This window comes from Akebia trifoliata, chromosome 7 (genome assembly GCF_017979445.1).
Source record: "Akebia trifoliata isolate Shusen 1 chromosome 7, ASM1797944v1, whole genome shotgun sequence".
NCBI classification, from domain to species: Eukaryota; Viridiplantae; Streptophyta; class Magnoliopsida; order Ranunculales; family Lardizabalaceae; genus Akebia; species Akebia trifoliata.
In genome coordinates, this window is record NC_141381.1 from 1047837 (window position 1) to 1063065 (window position 15229).

At 35.2% G+C, this 15229-nt stretch overlaps 2 protein-coding genes across 2 annotated transcripts; both read left to right on the forward strand.

Moving 5' to 3' along the window:
* The first annotated feature begins 1720 nt into the window (after positions 1–1720).
* Positions 1721–7736, forward strand: LOC147397869 (ATP12 protein-like protein). The gene is made up of 5 exons (XM_086446934.1): positions 1721–1943; positions 5253–5607; positions 6052–6226; positions 7028–7305; positions 7386–7736. The coding sequence occupies exons 1-5, from the start codon at positions 1843–1845 to the stop codon at positions 7491–7493; spliced, it is 1017 nt and encodes a 338-aa protein (XP_086303060.1). The 5' UTR covers positions 1721–1842; the 3' UTR covers positions 7494–7736.
* Positions 7737–11478: 3742 nt separating this feature from the next.
* Positions 11479–14471, forward strand: LOC147397870 (cytochrome P450 86B1-like). The gene is made up of 2 exons (XM_086446935.1): positions 11479–12866; positions 13938–14471. The coding sequence occupies exons 1-2, from the start codon at positions 11622–11624 to the stop codon at positions 14304–14306; spliced, it is 1614 nt and encodes a 537-aa protein (XP_086303061.1). The 5' UTR covers positions 11479–11621; the 3' UTR covers positions 14307–14471.
* The last annotated feature ends 758 nt before the right edge of the window (positions 14472–15229 follow it).

A 15229-nucleotide genomic window follows, 5' to 3' on the forward strand; every position in this document is an offset into this window, starting at 1 on the left:
AATCTCGAGAATATCTTTCAATTTTATTCTTTTTCTGTTCCCACGTTTTCAAGAATATCTTTTCAACTTTATTTATAACCAATACTTTTCTTCTTTTATCAATAATACCCCATTTAACTCTATTATCTTTTCTTTGAGCCGTGATAATCTAACCTGAAAAAACACGCAATTTGTATGTGGTTAACGTGGCAAGTGCATCGAACCATAAATCTTATTCTTCGGGATAACAAAGAAAAAGATACATGATTTTGTGCCCTTACCGCATCAAACTCATATGTTTTTTTGAGTTTTTTTTATCTTTAGTCTTCCTCTTTTCCTCATTTTACAATAACACTTCTCAAGCTTTAGTAGTGTATTTTTTCTCCTTTTGAGACATTCAAAACTAACTCCGTAGGAGTTTGGATGATGCGTAAGAACATAACAATAAATTGATTTTCTCAAAGATACATTTGAAAAAAAAAAAAAAAAGTTTAAGATTTTTCTTATAGGGGACATTTTTGACGTGGAAGTGTGTAGGAATGATAGATGCTTTTCTTCGAGATCTCAAAATGGACATTCTAACGAGTTAACTCATATTTATAATATCTAAAAAATTAATATTTTAAAAATAATTAACATAAATTTGGTGTCTTTCTTGATAATTAAAAAAAAAAAAAAATCGATGTGTTCCATATAAATTGGGTGCTCTTAGCCAAAGTTGGTGTGACAATAGAATCTCTTTATATTTATAAAGGGTCTCGTTCAACCTCCAACGTTAGGGAGTCAACGTCTTTGTCTTATATGATTTTAACATTTCGGATTTGGCTGATATTTTTTTTGTGAAGATGATCTATATGAAAAGAACATCATCCTCACAAAGATTTAGTCCAATTTGAAATTATTGATTACAAATTTTGACTCCCAATATTGGCTGTTGAACGCCACCCATTTATAAAAGAGAGCTGCTATTGCTACACTAACTTCTACTAATGCCACATCAATTCCTATATAAATTAGGGGTGCAACTTGGTCCGGTTCAGTTCGGTTTGAGGTCAAATTGGAGTTAAACCAACGTAGGTCGGTTCCACTAAATAAGAACCAGAAACGAACCAAATTCCATTGGAACCAAACCGATCCAAACCAAATTAAAGTCGATTTGGTTTCGGTTCGATTTCACGGATTGTAAATATTTTATAAATTATAAGTAATATTTTTTTAATAAAAAAATAAATATAAAATTTCATATAATAAATCACAAATCTATCCATAAAAAATCATTTTTTATCCATAAAAGATCACTAATCTATGTAATAACTCTTAAAATAATTAATAATAATTATTATATACATATATATTTATTTATTGCATAGGGGTTCGGTTCTCGGTTTGGTTCGATTCTATACAAGCTTGATTCGAGAACCAAACCAAATTGATCGGTTCTCCATTTTTGTAACCCGGAACTGAACCACAACTTGTTCCAAACCAAACCAAACCAAACCACCCCAAAGTCATTGGTTTGGTTCGGTTCTCGGTTTGAACCGGACCAAACCCCTAATATAAATCACCAAAGAACTGTACACAGCTGGCGTGGCGTTAGTAGTTTTTTTTGGGTGGGGGCAATAACAACTCTCTAATAAAACCACATTTAAACCCAGTTTAACGAGATGACTCGTCTGAGACGGAATGACTCTTGTGAGTCATCTCGATGTACATGTGTGCTAACTGCGAAGACGAGACGAAACCAGGTTTGCAAACTATCAACGGTGGAGAGAGAGAGAGAGAGAGAGAGAGAGAGAGAGAGAGTTGTAACCTTGTAGACGTGTAGCGGTGTGGAGGTTGCGTCGTAGAACACAGGGTGCAGACATGTCTCTCTACTTGCGTAATTGGAGAGGACGATCGAATCTAAAATCAGGACTCCATTTGCTCTGCTTGAACTCGATCGATCTGTCGTCCCAAAGTAAAAGGTGAGCCCTTGAAACATGATTTTGGGTTGTTTTAGAGATCATTCAGTTGTTTTTATCATCTTTATGTTACTCGATTCATCGAAGGGTTCGAAGATTGGGATTTTAGCTCCTTTTTTTCAAAAAAGGAAATTTATCTCATTTTGGAGCCTTTTTTGAGTTTTAGGGTTGTTTTAGAGATCATTCAGTTGTTCTAATCATCTTTGTTTGCAATTGTCAGTTTTTTTGGGGGAATTTAGTTCTTTTAAAAAACAAATTTGAAAGATTGAGCAAAGAATGTAGGTTGTACTTTTTAACATAAAGATAGTATATTTGTGTGCACGGAAGAAAAATTAAGGTTTTGTTCTTTCCACAGCCGAGGAATCATGAAAGATGTCATTTTGAAACTTTGATTATTTAAAATTAATGGTGAAATATATGGTTCAGATTTTTAAACTTATAAATCACTTCTATAGGGTTAAAAAGTTTCAGAATGGGTTGATATGATATAAAAAATTTCAAGCTCGATTACTTTGTTACTACTTAATTGAACCACGACAAGACGAGAAAACTTTTGTTCGTTGCTTCGTCCTCTACATTTTGATCCCAAAGCCATATAAACCCATAACTAGTGTGGCTATGGTCTTATACTCAGCCTTGGCACTATATGTAGCTACTAAAAATTTCTCCGTACCCTGTCAAGTTATCAAAAATTTCCTCCAAAAAATGTAAAATCTTGAAGTAGATCAATGATAAAAAATTTTTGGAGCCAACTCTATTTACATGATAGTATAGGTTGGGAGAGAAGTGCCACATAGCAAAGTGGTAAGACTTGTGGAGGTTGTTCCTAGGTCGTAGGTTCAAACCCCTTGAACCCATACTTCTTATGCTAATTATTAACCATTAACAATATTTCTGTACTAACCAAGCATTTACCTATATAAAAAAAAATAGTATAGGTTGGGACACAAAAGGGCCATGGGAGAAGACAATGACTAGGTGAATCCTTAAAGGTAACATAGAACATGGTGCTTCTTCAATATGCAAATTCCTAGGAGTGTTCTTGTTTTGACTAACCACTCCCATGACCCAGGCCAAATCGAGTATAGTCATGGTCAAATTTATAGATTGACTAACAAGGCACTGATGGGGTCCTTGCTTTGCGATTAGATATTTTGGAAGTGGTTCAAGAGTACTAGGACAATGGTTATCTTGATTTCCACTCCAATAGTACATTTGTTACTCAAGGTAGTATTCCCTGAATAATCATAAGTGATCAAAGTGTCTTCGTCCAAGTTATGTAAATGTTAGACGAGGTTTCAATAGGGAAAATGTGTATCTATTGTAGAATGCAGCTTGAGTTGTCAGAGATAGGTTGCAATTTTGATATTGAAAAAGTCTATGATCATGTTAATTGGTTATTCATTGACTAGGGAGAATAGATTTTGGAGGAATGTGGCAAAAATGGATTCAAAGATGTGAATCAACAGCCTCTTATGCTATTTTGGTTAGTGTTACTCTTGTTGGTTATTTTAGGTGCTTTAGAGATTTGAGGCAAGGGATTCCCTTCCACCTTTTCTTTTTATATCATTGTGATTTAAACTTTGGAAGAATGACATCTAAAGCTATGGAACGGGGTTCGTTGGAAGGGTTTTTGGTGGGATCTGGTGGTTCAATCAGTTACCATCAAAGCCCCATCCCAAAAAATTGGGGCCAGCTGAATGCAATTGTTTTTGTACTCAATTATGTCTAAATCCATGTTTTTTGTTAATTGATATTTTTGAGTGGTTTCCTTTATTTCTTTGTGGCAGTTTAAGTATTAATTTACCCACAAGCAAGATTTTTGGGTTGGGAAGGTTGGTATCATTGAGGCATTGGTGGAGGTTTTTTTTTTTTGTTGTAGTTCATTTGTTGCTATCACCTTGAAGTACTGTAGGGCACTAGTTATAGGTCTAAGACCATTTATATCTTGTCATTAAGAAGTCTCAATATCTTTCCAAGGGTGGAAGGTTGTGTTAGTGGAGAGTACCTTGTCTAGTTTGCCTTTGAACTCATGATCTTATTTTCAATCCTTACGTCTGTTGCAAAGAGGATAAAAATCCTAATGAGAAGTTTTTTTGTGGAATGATAGGGTTGAAGCTCACAAGTACCCCATGATTGATTGGGAATGGTATGCTTTCTAACAAACATGGGAGTTTGGGAGTGACGAAACTTAATGTCATGAACAAAGCTCCCTTGGGGGTAAGTGTACGGATATTTGGTGTTGAGCAGTCTAGTCTTTGGAAGCAGTTCATGAGATTTAAGTACTAGACTAAGTATCTAAATTGGATTAAGATGAGGTTCATCTACGTATGGTTGGAATTTGTGGAAAGGTGCTTAAAATGGGTTCTCATCGTCTTGGAGATAGATTCCTTTGCTAGTATGATCATTCACCTTAACGATCCCCTGCTTCTCCTTGGTTGAAGATGCATGGGTGTGATAGAGGAATCGTGGCCTCTCCCCCATGCCTCCATTGTTTGGGGATACAAGATTCCTTTCAAGGTCCTTTCTTCGCTTGTACTTCTTCTTTGGATAAAATCTTACTGTGGACTGCTTAATTTCTTCCCATCCCCCTCCCCCGCAAAAAAAAAACAAAAAGAATTATTGTCAATTTTTTGTTCCATGCATAGTTTTAGTGGTGAGTTGGTATGATGAGGCTCTCCCCTAGAGATTGACTACTTTGGAGATTGCTTCCATTTGCTGTATGTTGGGCTCTTTGAAATGAATCAAACAATAGGGTCTTTGCGGAGGTAAAGGATGCAAAAGCCTCGTGCAATTTTTTTAAACAGAGATCTTTTATTTCCTTTGTCCAAACTTCAAATTGTTTCGGGGAGTACAACAGTCTCCTTATTCTATTTTTTTTGTTGAGGATTGTGTTTTTGGATGGAATTTGATTTACATTGGTTGCCTTTTTCTGGTTTTATATATTTTCTTGTTATCCCTCGTTGGGCAGGTTTTCTTGACTAAATTTGGAAGTCTTTCTGAATAAAAAGTTTGTACTTGCAAAAAAACTATGCTTATGTGAGATTTTTTATTTAATATGACATTAATCAACATTATTCAATGAGATTTCTACAAATTCAATTAAGATTTGATTTCCCTATTGTTTTTCCTAATATATTGTTGGACATGAACAACCATACATCAAGGGGTCAAATTGAATAAATGAGAGAAGAACTACTAAATACTGCTTCCCTCTTTTCATATAATAGTTGTTGCATCAATGAAAACCATATCATCTGTAAACCATTTTCCTATCATCAGATTCCTCTCCCTAACTATCTCCCTTTTCAGCTTTGAGACCGCAGTTGATAAATTGGAACCGGAGAGTTGTTCCTCGTCGTCGTCTTTCACTTTTTCTGCTGATGGAGCAGCAGAAGAGAAGATAAAGAAGGATGATAGCATCTACGTTAAGAAACCTAATTCGAATTCACAACAATCGTCCTCGGTGACGATGCCGATGTCATTCATGACAGGGTCCATTGTCGGCAAGCGATTCTACAAACAGGTCACTACAAGGGAAGCCGATGATGGCAATGGTTGGTCTGTCATGCTTGATTATAGAACCCTCAAGACCCCTTCCAAGAGACCCCTCAAACTCCCTACTCTCTCCCTTGCCAAAGCCATTGCAGCCGAGTGGGAATACCAGGTGTCACTTACCGCATTTTTATTTATGTTTTGAATTATAATTGATTAAATTTGTTCCGAAGAAATCGCATCAATCCCGAATTGGGGGCGCAATACTACCTCAAATAGTTTTAATAATATATCCATCTAACACATCCTGATCATAGACTTGCAGCGGAAACTAAACACCAACTCTTCAAAATATTACAAACCCAAATAGATTACAAGTTTGAGTCTCCAAAATAATAATTCCAAGTTTGAGTCTCCAAAATAATAATTACAATTTTATTTTTCTGATTCCCCTCCCCCTCCCTCTCTCTCTCTCTCTCTCTCTAATCCCGAGATCGATCATGGCAAACCAAGCCTCTACAACTTCTTCATCTATTTCTAAGGGGTTCCTTAAACATTTCTTCGGGGCGTGGCAAAACACTCTGGGACTCATGTAATAAAGTATTTGTTTTGATAGGAAAAAGATGGAATCAGACCCTTTATGATGCCTCTCATGAAACTTGCTTGTACTGCACTGGAGCGAGTCCCACTCACAAGGACGAAAATTATTGAACATTTAATGGGAAGGTTTCATCAGGATTTAGTTTTCTGCCGTTCTCCGGGAGATAGTGATCTGACAAGAGGTGTCCTTGGTATGTAATTTATTTGTTTATTTTTTAAATTCAACAACTCCTTGGTTTATCTTAGATTTGTTATATTTTGCTTGAAGAAGTTTTTTTTGTTATGTTTAAAAATACAAATGTGTGCATTGTCCAAGAGGAAAAGGTGATAACATGCAGTTCCATTGTTATTCTCAGAATATGTAGTACTATGCAACTTTTTTGTGCTCATAAGTAATAACCAGTTCTCCCTACCTTGACTAGGGCATAAAATGGGTTGGATTTTATTCAAAATCCAAATTTAGTGGGTTTGGATCCTTGGAGTAGGTCCAAATCAAAAAGTGGGTCAAATGTGGTTTGATGTTCCATGATCCAGGTTGGATCTGGTCCATCCATATATATGCCTAGATCCGAATTATATATTGCTTTGAAAATTATATTTTTAGGTTTTTCAAAATATCATTTTCTACTACTTTAATATAACGTAATTTCTTCTAAAATAAAATGATTATAATGGTAAAATAGAATAGTATAACAATCAACAAATAATAGAAAAAATGTTGAACTATCTGGAATTATCTGACACAATCCAACCCGAATCAAGCGATTAAGTCGGGCTGGAACCAGATCAAGTGAAATAAAAATGATTTGGATTATCTAGTAGGATCTGAGTTGGATTCGGATCCAGGTAAAGAAAATAGGATACATTCAGATCTGAGCCGAATCCAACCCATTTTGAACCCTGACCTTAACATGAGTCTTTATTTAGCTTTTGAGAGAAAATGGATATTACCTTGCACATCATGCTCTAGTAATGCATCTTAATATTCACAGAACGACAAATGGAGAAAATTGACCCGTTACTCAGTTGGGTGGAATCTGAGTTTGGCTTTAAGCCTGTTGTACACTCGAGCATTTTTGGTGGCAAACAAGAGGATGGTCTCGTTAACGCCATAGAAAACGTTCTCAAGAAAACCAATGACTGTGAATTGGCTGCTATTGATGCAATGGCTTCGGCAGCACATTCATTAACCATTGCCCTCGGAATCTTTCTTGGGAGGTTGCATATTGAAGAAGCTATCGAGTTGATTAGACTCGAAGAAGATTTACAGGTTTTTTTTAATTTTGAAACATCTTTGTTAGGTTTCATCCGTTCTTCAGAATTTTAAACTTATTCTCATGTTCCATGCAGATTGACCGGTGGGGCCTAGTTGAAGGTGGCCACGATCTTGATATCGCCGATCTCAAGGTACAGATCTCATCAGCTGCCGTGTTCCTTGGACTTTCACGAAGGTTTTGAGTTGTTTTTTTTTTAACAATCGGAGAAATTTTGATTTTGTTACGTTCTGTTACTTGGTAGTCGTAGATCAATCAAGCGGCTTCTTATATTGTGATGTAGTAAGTATTGTGATTGTATGTTGATCGACATGTTGGGTTTAACTTAATTGATAACCGAGCTCGATTTTGCACATGTACCCAAAACTCGATCTTTAACTAAATAAGACCGAGATAGCTTTGAATGCACATTATTTTAAGCAAATCATTGCTGAAGTTCAGAATATTGTTTTATCTCAAGATGTCCAATATTTTATAGGATCTTATAAGTCTGAATGTGCTTTTGGATTCGTCTTAAATCTTTGTAAATATGTCATTGGATTGTCAGTTAGATGAGCCGAGTTGCCCCAAGGGTAAGTCTTGAGTTAAAAGGTTTGTTTGGATTAATTTTTAAAAAGTAAAAATCTTAAACTTTTTAAAGAGCGAAACGAAACTACTTTTTTACCTTTTAAAAGTTCATTTCATAGAAAGTAGAATCTAATTTTTAGAAAGTAGAAAATAACTTTTTGAAAGTAGACAATAATTTTCTTTTGCCTTTTAAAAAATAAGGCTTTTAATTTTCTAAAATGAATCGAAACAGACTTTTTAACTTTCAAAAGTCAAAAGTTATTTTTGTGTGTGTATCTAAACGGACTTTGTTATTTTTAACTTTCCACTGTATATCCAAACAAGGCCTTATTCTTCTTCCACCAAAAATCTTATTAAACGTTCTCTTTAACCTATATATATCTTAGGAAGAAGACACGGTTTTTGAAGAGGTTGAAGATGATGGGTTTTTTTCGTTTTACAGTTTTTTTTTAATTTTTGGAGAGGGGGGTGTTAAATATCAATTGTGACGTTAAATATCAAAGAATTATTATTTTTTGATGCCCTCTGACATGGCATGTGCTGGAACCATAGATGCTTTTCCTTGGGATACAACCGCACATATTTATGGATATGTACAGCTTTGTATCCCGAGGGAAAAATCTATGATTTTAGCCATACCACAACAGGGGGTGTATGGGGGCATAGATCATTGTGATCCATCAAATGATCTTAAGCACTCAAACAATTGTATTTTTTTTTAATGATCAGATATACACGATGATGACGTCAATCTAAAAAAAGATAAATTCGTTGGATGATATCATCCGATCAACTTGATCTTCGGTCAATGATAGTCTGGGCCCACATGAATATGAAACAATCTTGTAATATAGATTAGGTGGTCTACTTGGAATATTTTGCTTGTATTTGGAAGATAACATAAAAAGATTATGGAGGATTTATTCCTTCTAGGTATCAATCTTAGTTACCATCCTTTGTTAATTTGTTATTTTAATATTGGAAGGTTGTTTGTTCTTTTCAATTTGAAGTGGTTGAGCAAAAATACCAACCAAGTTACAGCCTCTTCTAACCTAATTCATATTAACTCAATTAAAGAACAAGAGGGTTTGATTCCTTCCGTAACAAGTTATGTTTGATGTGGAGCGAAATATTTTACATGTCATATGTACAAAGTGCCGTAACCCAATTTACCTATAAAAGAAAAGAAAAAAAAAATCATCATTTTTAACATTATACCACGATGTACGAGTTAGGGCTGTTAATTGATTGGATCAGACCCATAATTCAATTAGAATCTGATTATTTTAGATCCGGATTAAGGGTTTGAGTTCTGATAAGGATTCAATTTGATATTTGTTCAGGTCATTTCTAGATCAACTATGTCTCGAACCAATTAAGCTCATTTATCACCTAAAAAGGTGGATTCTTCCAAAAATTTGAAGCATAGTCGCTTCAAAGTTGAACTTGTGTTACACATTACAACTTTACACTCTACAACATACAACGAGTTACAGTAGCATTTTTTTCGATTGAGATTTATAAAAATTCATAAAAGACATCAAATTCATTAAATATAATTATTAAAAAAAAAAAAAAACAACAACAACAACAACACTTGTTATTTTATTTTTAACTTAAAATGTGTGAATTATTCATAATAATTCAATAATTTGAAGAATAATATTTTTATTGACAAAAAATTCTAGATTTTTTTTGTGAATTAAACGAGAGATTGCTATCAAGGGTTCTGATAGGAATCCGATCTGATAGGGATCTTATCAAATAAAAAAATTGGTGTCGACAAACTCTACTCCACGTTCTCTCGTTATAATACTAATTTACACTATTAAATTTTTTTTTTAAAAAGAACACGAAATGATATTTTATTCAATAAATTTATCAAAGGGTGGCCAAATAATTATAAGATCTGATGGTCAAAAGAGTGACTCGTAGCATTTAAAGGTCTTGATGTTGCGCATTGTAGAAAAATTCCTTTGGGACGTTTTAAAAGAATAATTAAGTGTGGGCATAGAAAGAAAAAAAAAACCTCGTACACCCACTTCTGTGCAAATAGGGTGATGGACCCCACTTGATTAATATGTGGTAACTGACTTCTGGCCCCACACAAAGGACTTTTCTAAGTCACTTATCAATTGTCATTGGACGATTTTGGGTCCAACAACCAATGAGATAAAAAATAAAAGCTCCCTAGGGAATCAGTTTCCCCTTTTTAGAGAAAGGAGAGAACTTATATTTTCACACCAGCTTTTAGTTATAATACACAACCATGGTTTTAGAGCTTGGTTTCGCGTCTCCACTCGTCCATGCTAGATTCTGAGTTGTCTCGAATGAGTTTTCCGATACATTTGAGACGTCTCGTTCAAAAATATAAAAAATAAATTTAGGATTTTAAATCTCGTAAAATAAAATTGACTTGCCCATCCGTCTCATCCATGCTTGATATCGAGATGACTCGGGAGATATGTCTCGTTCTCAAACGAGTTTTGAAACCATGTACACTACACAACAACAAATTATTTGGCTACCTAAGGCCATTGTTTTAATGAAAACAACTTGTTGAGCCAATTTAAAAAATACTGAGTCAACTCATGAACTTTGACGAGTAAAATTGAAACTAAATCGAGTTGGATTAGACAATCTACAAATTATTTGGCTAGCAATTTAATATTTTTTTGTGAAGAATCAAAAAAAAAAAAATACTATTATTTATTTTAAAATATTTATAAATTAAGAATTGTGATAATCTGATTCCCCATGTGACATAATCAAAATACTCTCTTGATGTGGCATGTGCTAGAAACCATAGATCATTACTCATAAATTAAAGAATAATGATTTTCTAACTCCCTTCACGTGAGAAAAATGTACAATTGTGTATTCCGAGAAAACAAATCTATGATTCTATGCACAGTCATGTGGGAGAGTAGGAAAATCACGACTCTAAATTAAATTAATTTTTAGAGTTGTGAGAATCTGACTACCCCATATGGCACACTCAATCAACTCTCCCATCGTGATAAGTTTGGGAATCATAGATTTGTATGCCTCGGGATACACTTTTTATGGGAAAGTGCAGTTGTGCATCCAAAGGCATACAAATCTACAGCTCCCAAACTTATCACGTTAGGAGAGTCAATTGAGTGTGCCATGTGGGCTAGTTACATTATCACGATTCTAATTTTTATTTGATTCATCAACTCAACTCAACTCAACCAGAGAGTCGTCAATTTGACTAGATGGACATTCAAGTTGGAGTTTTAAAACTATTCTTGGAGCTAATTGTTTTCCTTTAATTATTGGTGTGTTGCTGAAGAAAATCAGTGGAGTGTTAGAAGGAAAAGTTTAGGATACACGTGGCACAATCATATTGGTAATTTTAATTAATATTATGTATACAATGCTGTTGGACATTATAACCTGTCAATATTTTATGCCAAAGTGTTGTAGAAAGCGTGGACAAGCTGTTGAAATTGGTATTCTGTAGGTTATCCATCACACCAACTCACCCTAAAACGTGTCATAGATTTCAAAACCATTACTCTGACACTCAAATTCCAACACAAAAAGGGTTGAAACTTAGTAAACCCTTGGTCTCACATTAAACTAACCCTAATTTCAGCTCACCAAATAAAACCATGTACACAAGAAACACTAGCCCTACCCCTATAACACATGAACTCTTCAACACCAACTAACAATTCCATGCACTATAGTGCATCCTCACATTTCTCATCTCCCTCACATGATGATCAACCCATCTAGCCAAACCACCCTCTCCTCCTCCGGCCAATTGGTCGGAAATGTCAGTTTCTGGCGACATTTACTCATCTCTGAGATCCAAACCCTTGAACTTTTCATCGCTCTCGTCTTCTTTATAGCCATACACGCTCTTCGACAACGAAAACGACAAGGTCTAGCCGTATGGCCGGTTCTTGGGATGTTACCTTCGTTGATCAACGCTCTTCGAACCGACATTTATGAATGGATCACGGGAGTTCTCGATGGACAAAATGGTACATGTATGTTTAAGGGTCCATGGTTTAGTAGTCTCAATTGTATCATTACATCCGATCCTCGAAACTTGGAGTACCTTCTCAAGACCAAATTCAACAATTTCCCTAAAGGCGAGTTTTTTCGTAACACCGTTTGTGATCTCCTCGGTAGCGGAATTTTTAGTGCCGATGATGAAATTTGGCGTCAACAGAGAAAGACGGCGAGTATTGAGTTTCATTCAACTGGGTTTCGAAACATGACGGCCGAGTCATTAATCGAACTCGTTCATTCTCGATTATTACTCGTCTTAGAGGACTCCATCAAACAGTTTATCCCAATTGATTTACAAGATGTGCTCTTAAGGCTAACATTTGATAATGTTTGCATGATAGCATTTGGAGTCGACCCGGGTTGTCTTAGACCCGGTTTACCCGAGATACCATTCGCTAAGGCGTTCGAAGATGCGACAGAGGTGACGATGTTACGTTTTGTTACACCGTCATTTATATGGAAAATGATGCGATATCTTGATATCGGAGTCGAGAAGAAGCTTAAGAGATCAATCAAACAAGTAGATGAGTTTGCTAAAGAGGTAATTGACACAAGAAAGAAAGAGATTTCTTTGGGTTTCGATGAGACAACAACGAACAAGTGTTCGAGATCCGATCTTTTAACAGTGTTTATGAGATTGAAAGACGATGAAGGGAACGCGTATTCAGATAAATTCTTAAGGGATATTTGTGTGAATTTTATTCTTGCTGGAAGAGATACTTCATCAGTGGCATTAAGTTGGTTCTTTTGGTTGATTGATAAGAATCCAACGGTGGAGGAACGAATATATGATGAGGTCTGTAGTATAATATCAGAAAGAGAGAATTCAGATAATTATAATGTGATATTTAGGCCAGAGGAGGTGAAGAAGATGGACTACTTGCAAGCAGCTTTATCTGAGGCTCTAAGGTTGTATCCTTCTGTACCGTTGGATCACAAAGAGGTACACTTCTTCTTCTCATCTCAACCATACAATCGTTTTGGTATTTTATTTTTATCATATATTTACTATGGGCTTGGATTTTTCTGACGGGCTGATTAAGAGCCCACAATGAAAAACAATATGATATCGCAACTTTTTGTGTGGGCCTACATGCAAAATCCTATACATATTGATCCAATAACTTTGGGTCTAGATCGAGAATTTGGGTTCCGATTGGGGTTCGATCTGATAATGAAATGATTTGAAAACGCATCGAGCCGATTTTGGATCAACCATGTTCCGATATGAGGAACCCAATTTGATAATATGTAAGAAAACCCATAAATCATATTTGTATATATATTGATGTATTTATCTTTGAAATTGGATTAGTCTTAACTTGAACCCAATCCAATTATTATTGTATCATGTTTAGATCCCAAATATTGAGACCCAATCTGATAAAAGCTCGGTCCAACCTACAAGTATTGGGGTCTGGTCGGGCCATCCCGAAAATATTCTTGAGTTGTGATTTTGTAACTCGTAAATTTTCACTCGGTCTGTACGCAGCTGACGTGGCAAGGGTACAAAACCATAAAATCTTTTTCTTTGGGACACACAACGAAAACAATCAACGATTTTGTGCCCTTGCCATGTTAGCTGAGAATAGACCGAGTGAACCCAAGGGGTTGGCCTAGTGGCAAACTGAGCCTTGATAAGTTCCTCAGGAAGGGTAGGTCAAGTGTTCAAAACTTCACCCTACAGGGTCCGATTGACCCTCGACTCAACCAGTTGCATGTAGGACTTTCTGAGGAGGCGGTGAGTATAGATTGAGTGAAAATTTTCGAGTCAGTAAATCATTAGAAAATTTTCTTATATATAATCAAATGAATATAGATATACTATATTATATATTAGTTATCGATGGGCCTAACTTTGAAGCCCAAGTTCATATCTAAACATGAATAATGGGTAATTCAACCCGACCCGAGACAATAACTAAATGGGCCTAATAACACTACCTAAACCCAGCCCATTGATTCAAAATCTATTATGTATAAAGCTTAGTAATACACAATCATGTTATGTTAGGTTGTTGAAGATGAATTGCTCCCCAGTGGTACCATACTAAAGAAAGGAACAAGGGTAATTTACGCAATTTACGCGATGGGGAGAATGGAGAGCATTTGGGGTGAAGATTGCAAAGAATTCAAACCAGAGAGATGGTTAAGAGATGGACGGTTCATGAGCGAGTCGGCCTACAAATTCACAGCTTTCAACGGTGGTCCCAGGTTGTGCTTAGGGAAAGATTTTGCTTACTATCAGATGAAATTCGTGGCAGCATCCATCATTTATCGATACAAAGTGAAGGTAGTAGAAAATCACCCTGTTGTGCCCAAGCTAGCATTAACAATGTACATGAAGCATGGGTTGAAGGTGAAGCTTTGCAAGAGGGGTTAATAATAGTTTTCCCTTTTTTTGTTGTTGTTGTTGTTGTTGTTGTTGTTTTTGGATTTTATTACATTATATTATATGAGAAAAATGAATGGGGTTTGTAGGGGATGGGTTTATATTTGTGTGTATGAAGGGTGCTTTATTAAATGGTGGTGATAATATAATTAATAATAATGATTATTTGATGATAATATATTTCAATAGTGCTATATTTATGTTCTTTTCTATGGTTTTAGAATTTGTCAAGTCAATTGAGTTGACTTGACTCGATGGAATTTCCTAGTTAAGTAACATGTTGCTCCATTTAGGGTTGTCGATGGATCAAAATAGACGTGAAATACAATCTTTCTGATCTAGGTTAAGGATTTGGGTTCGAATAAGGATCCATATGATGATCTATTATATTGATTCTAGGTAGACCAAATCTTTATTTGTTTCATAGGACCACGATTTGAAGAAAAAAAAAATGTGACCAATTTTGTGTATATGTAGTATCATATCAGATTTGATCTAATCTGATTGATTCAAGAACGAATTTGTACCCTAATATTGAGATCCGATAAAACTCCAATAAAAAAAGATTCCAATCCGATTGTTATTGGATCGGTTCTAATGCTCACAGTGACAAACTTAGATCGTAAGGAGTAATAGTTTGCTTCCAAAAGAAAGGGTATGTTTGGAAGTGATAGTTAGTTTGAATTCATTTTAACTCCTTAAAAAACTCTAGTATTTGGTTTCGTGTAAGAATTTAGTTGATGAATTGCTTGCATTTGACTAAGATCCAATATGAATCCTCTATTGCTTGGAAAATATTGTCATAGTCGATAAAATTCAATCGAGTCAACTGGATTTTATATATTTTGATAAGATAAAATAATTAATTTTGGGTAATTTAAATATTTATTATCTTAAATAAATATGATTTTGTG

Coding starts and splice junctions, on each gene's coding strand:
- LOC147397869 (XM_086446934.1), top strand. CDS start 1,843: ATGTCTCTCTACTTGCGTAATTGGAGAGGACGATCGAATCTAAAATCA. Junction 1,944..5,252: donor CTGTCGTCCCAAAGTAAAAG/GTGAGCCCTTGA, acceptor CTCCCTTTTCAG/CTTTGAGACCGCAGTTGATA. Junction 7,306..7,385: donor GACTCGAAGAAGATTTACAG/GTTTTTTTTAAT, acceptor TGTTCCATGCAG/ATTGACCGGTGGGGCCTAGT.
- LOC147397870 (XM_086446935.1), top strand. CDS start 11,622: ATGATGATCAACCCATCTAGCCAAACCACCCTCTCCTCCTCCGGCCAA. Junction 12,867..13,937: donor TACCGTTGGATCACAAAGAG/GTACACTTCTTC, acceptor ATGTTATGTTAG/GTTGTTGAAGATGAATTGCT.